The sequence below is a fragment of the Pristiophorus japonicus genome, chromosome 8, assembly GCF_044704955.1.
Source record: "Pristiophorus japonicus isolate sPriJap1 chromosome 8, sPriJap1.hap1, whole genome shotgun sequence".
Lineage (NCBI taxonomy): Eukaryota > Metazoa > Chordata > Chondrichthyes > Pristiophoridae > Pristiophorus > Pristiophorus japonicus.
This window is the reverse complement of record NC_091984.1, coordinates 167,248,493-167,258,626: the sequence shown is the minus strand read 5'-3', so window position 1 is coordinate 167,258,626 and position 10,134 is coordinate 167,248,493. Positions and strand designations below refer to the sequence as shown.

General features: G+C 49.4%; 1 protein-coding gene across 1 annotated transcript in view; it reads left to right on the top strand.

Moving 5' to 3' along the window:
* Positions 1-8,342: 8,342 nt before the first annotated feature.
* The window catches only part of LOC139268803 (glutathione hydrolase 5 proenzyme-like), a 101,436-nt gene continuing 99,644 nt past the window's right edge, over positions 8,343-10,134 (top strand). Inside the window, exon 1 of the mRNA XM_070887517.1 lies at positions 8,343-8,813. Within this exon, the coding sequence (XP_070743618.1) occupies positions 8,650-8,813 (164 nt within the window). The 5' untranslated portion in view covers positions 8,343-8,649. The remainder of the gene's footprint in view (positions 8,814-10,134) is intronic.

Here is a 10,134-nt window from a genome sequence, read left to right as displayed (position 1 = left end):
AATATTGGCCAGGATTTTGAGGAGAACTCCACTGCTCTTCAAATAGTCTCATGGGATCTCTTATGTCCACCTGAGAAGGCAGATGGGGCCACAGATTAAGGTCTCACATAAAAGACGGCACCTCTGACAGTGATGTATTCCCTCAGTACTGCACTGAAGTATCAGCATAGATTATGTGTTGAAGTCTCTGGAGGTAACTACAGGTGCCACAATAGGCCTGTCAGCGAATGCTGAGAGGTATCGAGGAGAGCCATGAACCTGTTCAATGGGATTCAAGCAAGACATAATAACAAGACAGACGTGGGTTCCTTAAACCTGAGCTCATCCAAAACTCTGCTGCCAATGTCTTAACTCGCACCAACACCATGTTCACCATCACCCCTGTGCTCACTGACCGACAATGGCTCCTAAACTCTGGAATTCCCTCCCGAACCATTTTGTCTCTCCACCTCTCGTTCTCCTTTAAGATGCTCCTTAAAACATACCACTTTGACCAAGCTTTTGGTCACCTGTTCTAATGTCTTCTTTAGCATTTATATAGTACCTGGAATAAAAACATTGAAATTTACAGCGCAGAAGGAGGCCATTCCGGCCCATTGTGTCCGCGCCGGCCGACAAAGAGCCGCACTGCCCTCGGTCAGCAGCCCTGAAGGTTACATATAAACCTATGAACAATAGCGGAAAGGTAAAGAGCACCCAGTCCATCCAGTCCGCCCCATATAACTGCGACACCCCTTACACGAAAACATTCTACACTCCACCCCAACCGGAGTCATGTGATCTCCTGGGAGAGGCAAAAACCAGATAAAAACCCAGGCCAATTAGGGAAAAAAAATCTGGGAACATTTCTCTCCGTCCCATCCAGGCGATCGAAACTAGTCCAGGAGATCACCCTGGCCATATTCGATTCCCTGCAGTACTTAACATTATATCTGCACCGGCCAACAAAAGGTTATCCAGTCTAATCCCAATTACCAGCTCTAGGTCCGTAACCCTGCAGGTTACTGCACTTTAAGTGTCCATCCAACCATCTGCGCCCACCACTCTTCCAGGCAGTGAGTTTCAGACTCCCACAACCCTCTGTGTAAAGAAGCCCCCCCTCAAATCCCCTCTTAACCTTCCACCAACCACCTTAAAACTATGCCCACTCGTAATAGACCCCTCCATCAATGGAAATAAGCCCTTACTAATCACTATGTCCAGGCCCCTCAAGATTTTGTACACCTCAGTGAGGTCTCCTCTCAACCTCCTCTGTTCCAATGAGAACAAACACAGCCTATCCAATCTGTCCTCATAACAAAGATTCTCCATTCCAGGCAGCATCCTAGTAAATCTCCTCTGCACCCTCTCTAGTGCAATCACGTCCTTCCTAAAATACGGTGACCAGAACTGCACGCAATACTCCAGCTGTGACCTAACCAAAGTATTATACAATTTAAGCATAACCGCCCTGCACTTATACTCTATGCCTCGGCCAATAAAGGCAAGCATTCCGTGTGCCTTCTTAACCACCTTATCCACCTGGCCTGCTACTTTCAGGGATCTGTGGACAAGCACTCCAAGGTCCCTTTGTTCATCTGCACTATTAAGTGGCCTACTGCTTAATGTGTATACCCTTTCCTTATTCCTTCCAAAGTGCATTACCTCACACTTCACTGAATGAAATTCCACTTGCCACCTAACCAGTAGATTGATACCCTCCTGCAGCTCATGACTTTCCTCTTCATTATCAACCACACAGCTAATTTTAGTGTTGTCTGCAAACTTCTTAATCATACTCCCTATATTCAAATATAAATCATTGATATATACCACAAAAAGCAAGGGACCCAGTACTGAGCCCTGCGGAACCCCACTAGAAACATCTTTCCAGTCACAAAAACATCCATCAACCATGACACTTTGCTTCCTACCTCTAAGCCAAGTTTGGATTCAACTTGCCACTTTGCCCTGGATCCCTTGGGCTTTAACCTTCGTGACCAGTCTACCATGTGGGACCTTATCAAAAGCTTTGCTAAACTCCACAGCAGTGTGATCGCCCCGTTTTTATTTTTCAATTCGACCCATATGGCCTCATTTGATGATCCCGCTAACATATCATCCCTCCTCACCGCTTAATCAGTACCGCGAAGCCCATCCCCCCTTTTTAACCCCTTCTCTGTCTTGTCTAAAAATTCTGTAACCAGGAATATTGATCTGCCAAACCTGCCCCTCGTTCAGCCATGTTTCTGTAATGGCTATAATGTCATACTCCCAAATATCTAACCGTGCTCTTAGCTCATCTGCCTTATTCGCTATACTTCTTGCATTAAAGTGTTATATATGTATACTTGTATTTACTCTGTACAGCCACCAGAGGGCTCATCTCCTGGAGTCCCAAGGGATCCCATAATCTCTTGGGAGCACAGGTATTTAAGGAGGCTTCACAGGTTGGAGAGGCACTCTGGAGACCTGCAATAAAAGACTAAGGTCACACTTTACTTTGAGCTCACAGTGTTCAGTCTGACTCTTTCTCCATACACAACAACTGGTGACGAGATACAGATAGCGAACCCAAAGATGCAGAGAACAGTGGGCATCCTGGGGAAATTCTCGGAGGGAGATGATTGGGAAACTTTTGTGGAGCGACTCGACCAATACTTCGTGACCAACGAGCTAGATGGGGAAGAGAACGCTGCCAAACGTAGAGCGATCCTCCTCACCGTCTGTGGGGCACCAACGTACGGCCTCATGAAGAATCTGCTCACTCCAGCGAAACCCACGGAGAAATCATACGACAATTTGTGCACACTGGTCCGAGAGCATTTGAACCTGAAGGAAAGCGTTCTGATGGCGAGGTACCGGTTCTACACCTACAAAAGGTCTGAAGGCCAGGAAGTGGCGAGTTATGTCGCCGAGCTATGACGCCTTGCAGGACATTGTGAACTTGAAGGACATTTGGAGCACATGCTCAGAGACTTTTTCGTACTTGGCATTGGCTACGAAACCATACTTCGCAAACTTTTGACTGTAGAGACCCCAACCTTGAGTAAGACCATAGCGATAAGCCAGGCATTCATTGCCACCAGTGACAATACGAAGCAAATCTCTCAGCACACAAGTGCTGCTACAAGTACTGTGAACAAAGTGATGTTGTTTTCGAATCGTAACGTACAGGGCAGGTCACACATACCTGCAGCTACACGTTCGCAGATGTCTCAGAGTCCACCTTCAAGGGTGATGAATGCAAGGCCATTAACACCTTGTTGGCGCTGCGGGGGTGATCATCGTTTCCATTCATGCCGATTCAAAGAGTACGTTTGCAAGAGCTGTGGAACAATGGGACACCTCCAACGAGTGTGCAGGCGAGCTGCAAAGCCTGTTAAACCTGCAAACCACCATGTTGCAGAGGAGGACAGATCCACGGAGGATCACGACAAACCAGAGCCTCAGATAGAGGAGGCAGAGGTACATGTGGTGCACACATTCACCACAAATTGTCCCCCGATAATGCTGAATGTTGAACTAAATGGACTCCCAGTGTCAATGGAGCTGGGCACGGGCACGAGCCAGTCCATCATGGGCAAAAAGACTTTCGAAAGGTTGTGGTGCAACAAGGCCTCAAGGCCAGTCTTAACTCCAGTTCACACGAAACTAAGAACTTACACGAAAGAACTGATTCCTGTAATCGGCAGTGTTACTGTAAAGGTCTCCTACGATGGAGCAGTGCACAAGCTACCACTCTGGGTGGTACCGGGCGATGGTCCCACACTACTCGGCAGGAGCTGGCTGGGAAAGATTCGCTGGAACTGGGACAACATCCAAGTACTATCGCCCGCTGACGACACTTCGTGTGCCCAGGTCTTAAACAAATTTCCTTCGCTGTTTGAACGAGGCATCGGGAAATTCCAAGGAGCAAAAGTGCAGATCCACCGAATTCCGGGGGCGCGACCCATCCATCACAAGGCGAGAGCAGTACCGTACATGATGAAAGAAAGGGTAGAGATTGAGCTAGACCGGCTGCAAAAAGAGGGCATCATTTCCCCGATCGAGTTCAACGAGTGGGCCAGTCCTATCGTCCCAGTCCTCAAGGGAGATGTCACCGTCAGAATCTGTGGCGATTACAAAGTAATTATCAATCGTTTCTCCCTGCAGGACCAATACCCATTACCAAAGGCCGACGACCTCTTTGCAACGCTGGCGGGAGGAAAGACGTTCACAAAGCTGGATCTGACTTCAGCCTACATGACGCGGCAACTGGAAGAATCATCGAAGGCCCTCACCTGCATCAACACGCACAAAGGTCTTTTTGTTAATAACAGATGCCCGTTTGGAATCCGATCGGTGGCGGCGATATTCCAGAGAAACATGGAAAGCTTACTGAAGTCGGTCTTGCACACCATGGTCTTCCAGGACGACATCTTGGTCACAGGTAGGAACACAGTCGAGCATCGAGAACCTGGAGGAGGTTCTTATTCAACTCAACCGTGTGGGGCTCAGGTGAAAACGTTCGAAGTGCATTTTCCTGGTGCCTGAAGTGGAGTTCCTGAAAAGGAGGATTGTGGCGGATGGCATCAGGCCCACCAACGCGAAGACAGAGGCAATCGGGAATGCACCGAGGCCACAGAACGTGACGGAGCTGCTGTCATTTCTGGGACTTCTGAACTACTTTGGTAACTTCTTACCGGGTCTCAGCACACTGTTAGAACCACTGCAGGTCTTACTATGAAAAGGGATGAATGAGTTTGGGGCAAAAGCCAAGAAAATGCCTTTGTAAAAGCGAGAAAATTGTGATGCTCAAACAAATTGCTTGTGTTGTATGATCCATGTAAGCGTTTGGTACGAGCATGTGATGCGTCGTCATATGGCGTCGGGTGTGTATTGCAACAAGCTAATGATTTTGGGAAACTGCAACCGGTTGCTTATGCATGCAGGAGTCTGTCTAAGGCTGAGAGAGCCTACAGCATGATTGAGAAAGAAGCATTAGTGTGTGTCTATGGGGTAAAGAAAATGCATCAATACCTGTTTGGGCTAAAATTCAAATTGGAAACTGACCATAAGCCACTTATATCCCTGTTTTCCGAGAGTAAAGGGATAAATGCAACGACCCGCATCCAGAGATGGGCGCTCACGTTGTCCACATACAACTACGCCATCCGCCACAGGCCGGCACAGAAAACTGCGCCGATGCTCTCAGTAGGCTGCCATTGCCCACCACGGGGGTGGAAATGGCACAGCCCGCAGATCTAGCCATGGTTATTGAAGCATTTCAGAGTGAGCAATCACCAGTCACTGCCCGGCAGATCAAAACCTGGACAAGCCAGAACCCCTTATTATCTCTAGTCAAAAGCTGTGTGTTTCACGGGAGCTGGTCCAGTGTCCCAGTGGAAATGCAGGAAGAGATAAAGCCGTTCCAGCGGCGCAAAGATGAAATGTCTATACAGGCAGACTGCTTTCTGTGGGGCAATCGAGTAGTGGACCCAAGAAGGGCAGAGATACCTTCATCAATGACCTCCACAGTACCCATCCAGGCATCATAATGATGAAAGCGATAGCCAAATCCCACGTGTGGTGGCCCGGTATCGATGCGGATTTTGAGTCCTGCGTTCACAGATGTAATACATGCTCGCAGTTAAGCAATGTACCCAGAGAGGCACTGCTAAGTTTATGGTCTTGGCCCTCCAAACCATGGTCTAGGGTACACGTCGACTATGCAGGCCCGTTCTTGGGTAAAATGTTCCTTGTGGTTGTAGACACATATTCCAAGTGGATTGAATGTGAGATAATGTCGGCTAGCACGTCCGCTGCCACTACTGAAAACCTGCGGGCCATGTTTGCCACACACGGTCTACCCGATGTCCTGGTGAGCGACAATGGGCCATGTTTTACCAGTGCTGAATTCAAAGAATTCATGACCCGTAATGGGATCAAACATGTCATATCTGCCCTTTTGAAACCAGCATCCAATGGTCAGGCAGAGAGAGCAGTACAAACCATCAAGCAAGGCTTGAAGAGGGTAACTGAAGGCTTACTGCAGACTCGCCTATCCCGAGTCCTGCTTTGCTACCGCACGAGACCCCACTCACTCACTGGGATCCCACCTGCTGAACTGCTCATGAAAAGAGCACTTAAGACAAGGCTCTCATTAGTTCACCCTGATCGACATGAACAGGTAGAGAGCAGGTGGCTTCAACAAAGTGCATACCATGATAGCGCAAATGTGTCACGCGAGATTGAAATCAATGATCCCGTATTTGTATTAAATTATGGACAAGGTCCGAAGTGGCTTCCCGGCCAAAGAGGGGAGCAGGGTGTTTCGGGTCAAACTTTCAAATGGACTCATTCACCGAAAACACTTGGACCAAATAAAACTGAGATTCATGGACTATCCTGAGCAACCCACCTTGGACCCTACCTTTTTTGATCCCCCAACACACACACCAGTGGCAACCAGCATCACGGTTGACCACGTAGCAGAACCCATCATCCACAGCAGCCCAGCAGGGCCCAACACACCAGGCAGCCCAGCAAGGATAGCTGCACAGCAGCCCAGCGAGGGCCCAATAAATGATTCAACAACACCAACGTTCACACCGAGACAATCAACCAGGGCAAGAAGGGCCCCATATCAACTCACATTGTAAATAGTTGCACTATTGACTTTGGGAGGGGGAATGTTGTTATATATATACTTGTATTTACTCTGTACAGCCACCAGAGGGCTCATCCCCTGGAGTCCCAAGGGATCCCATAAATCCCTTGGGAGCACAGGTATTTAAGGAGGCTTCACAGATTGGGAGGCACTCTGGAGACCTGCAATAAAAGACTAAGGTCACACTTTACTTTGAGCTCAGTGTTCAGTCTGACTCTTTCTCCATACACAACATAAAGTATATACCATTTAGCACAGGAAGACCTCCTTGATTACTACTTACTAACTCTTGTTTCCTCTGTCTTACAGATTTGCTTTCTAAATTCTTGCTATCCACTTTCTGCTTTACTTCCTTCCCTAGTAAATTTGTTCTCAGGTTCCCATCCCCCGTCAAGCTAATTTAAACTCTCCCCAACAGCACTAGCAAAACTCCCCGCCAGGATATTGGTCCCGGCGCTGTTGAGGTGCAACCCATCCATTTGTACAGGTCCCATCTCCCCAGAAGCGGTCCGAATGCCTCAAGAATTTAAAGCCCTCCCTCCTACACCAACTCTCCAGCCATTTGTTCATCCTCCCTATCCTTCTATTCTTGTACTAATTAGCACGTGACACCGGTAGTAACCCGGAGATTACTACCTTTGAGGTCCTACCCTTTCATTTTCTTCCTAACTCCCTGAATTCTGCCTGTAGGACCTCATGCCTCTTCTTATCTATGTCATTGGTCCTGATACGGACCATGACCTCTAGCTGTTTACCCTCCACCCCCGAATATCTTGCAGACTTTTAAGCTGTGGGGGTGACCATCTCCTGAAACATGCTATCCACTTAGCTCTCAGCCTCGCGGATGCATCGTATTGACTCCAGCCGTCACTCAGGCTCTGAAAGGCGGAGCTCGAGCAGTTGAAGCTGGAGACACTTCGTGCACACATGGTTGTCTAGGCTGCACGAAGCGGCCAGGACTTCCCACCTGCCCAATGCAGTAAAACATCCCAAGGCGCTTCACAGGAGCGTTTACAAACAACATCTGACATTGAGACACAGAAAGAGAGATTAGTACAGGTGACTTGGTCAAAGAGGTCGGTTTAAAAGTGTCTTAAAGGAGGAAAGAGGAGAGCTTTAGGGAGGGAGTTTAGGGCTTGGGCAGCTGAAGGCGCGGCTGTCAATGGCGGGGTGAAGGGAGTAGGGGATGCACAAGAGGCCAGAGTTGGAGGAGCGCAGAGATCTCAGAGGGTGAGGGGCAGGAAGAGGTTACAGAGATAGGGAGTGGCAAGATTATGGAGGGGTTGAACACAAGGGTGAGAATTTTAAAATCAAGGCATTACTGGACAGGGAGCCAAGGTGGATCACAGGGGTGCTGTGTGAACAGGTCTTGGTTCAAGTTGGGACACGGGCAGAGATTTGTAGCCAAGAGCATTTAAGACAGGAGAGTGAGGGAGGGTGAACAGTAATTCCAGGAGACCGGGGGAGATGGGGAAAATTGTTGGACAAGGGGACATGCTGTAACGCTCTGTTTTCGAGACAACATTCATAAATTAAACGGACTGGAGACCTCTTGATGTGACCCCTCTCTGTGGTTGAAGTTGACCCCAGCAGTTTGAATTGCTAACACAGTTGGTTTAAATAGTTTCAACAGCTTCTTGCGATTTCAGACTTGCAAGAAATGCAAAGTGTGTAACAGGAACTGGGAACCGAAGGAAACCCCCCGCCCACCAGCTGGAGGCGAGGAATATCACATGGAGACACAGGGAGCGAGAGAAACACACACACACCAGCGCCCAGAGAGAGAGGACTGAGACACAGAGGGCGACAAAAAGACAGACATAATCTGGGGACAGACACAAGGAGAGCCTGAGAGCGAGACAAGTACGGGAGAGAGAGAGAGAAAGAGATACTGAGGCAGGGTCAGCGCCTGGCATAGACCGGGAGCAACTGCGGGAGAAAGTGAGACAGAGAGCCGCTGTCACCGCTCCGGACTCCACACTCGGACTGCTGCCTCTCGGAGTGGGCACGGGGCAACGATGAAGCGGAGGTGTTGCTGCTGTCTGCTGGTGCTGCTGGTGGCCGTGCTGGTCGTGGCTGGCATAGTGTTAATCCTGCTGTGGACACCGCGGTGCAGAGGTGACAACTTTTACGCACACGCTGCGGTGGCGGCGGACTCGGAGATCTGCTCGGAAACCGGCAGGTAAGAGCTTTACACAGCAGGACCCCCGATCCCTGCTCACTATTACACAGCAGGATCCCAGATCTCTGCTCACTATTACACAGCAGGACCCCAGACCCCTGCTCACTGTTACACAGCAGGACCCCAGATCCCTGCTCACTATTACACAGCAAGACCCCAGACCCCTGCTCACTATTACACAGCAGGATCCCAGATCCCTGCTCACTATTACACAGCAGGACCCCAGACCCCTGCTCACGATTACACAGCAGGACCCCAGATCCCTGCTCACTATTACACAGCAGGACCCCAGACCCCTGCTCACGATTACACAGCAGGACCCCAGACCCCTGCTCCCTATTACACAGCAGGATGCCAGATCCCTGCTCACTATTACACAGCAGGACCCCAGACCCCTGCTCACTATTACACAGCAGGACCCCAGATCCCTGCTCACTATTACACAGCAGGACTCCAGACCCCTGCTCACTATTACACAGCAGGACCCCAGATCCCTGCTCACTATTGCACAGCAGGACTCCAGACCCCTGCTCAGTCACTGGAACCTGACGAAAACTTCAGAAAGTTCCAAATGAAAGCCTTGTATTTATATAACGCATTTCTCGACCCTGGGACGTCCCAAAGCGCTTCACAGCCAATACAGAAGTATTTTTAAAATATTCCATTACTTGTGTTTTCATACATTATACACCGGGTCAGTTCCTGACGTCCGGCCACATGTTTTGAAGGTCCTGGCTCTCAGCACTGCCAATTAATGCTGTTCTCATTAGGTGATTTGGGGTGGTGAGGGGTGGGTTGGTGATGGGTGAGTTTGGGGTTTGACGGGTGGGTTGGGGTTAGTGAGGGATTGGTTTGGCTGGTGAGGGGTGAGTTTGGGTGGTGAGGGGTGGGTTTGGGTGGTGAGGGGTGGTGAGGGATGAGTTTGGCTGCTGAGGGGTGAGTTTGGGTGGTGAGGGGTGGGTTTGGGTGGTGAGGGGTGGTGAGGGATGAGTTTGGCTGGTGAGGGGTGAGTTTGGGTGGTGAGGGGTGGGTTGGGTGGTGAGTAAATGTTTGGGCTCGGGTTGGGCACGAGAGAAGTTGAGGATTGGTATGGGGTGAAGGGAATTCCAGGCGGCCCCTCCATAACCAACTCACTTCCAATTTTTGAAATGTTGAGCCTAATTACTCCAGTTGCTACAGACTGGGATAAGTCCTTGGAATGGGACTTGAACCCACAACCTTCTGACTCAAGATGCGAGAGTGCTACCCGTTTATGTATGTTATGGAAGTCTGTCTCTTTATAATGTAACAGACTCTGATGCCATAACAAAACATTCAAAAA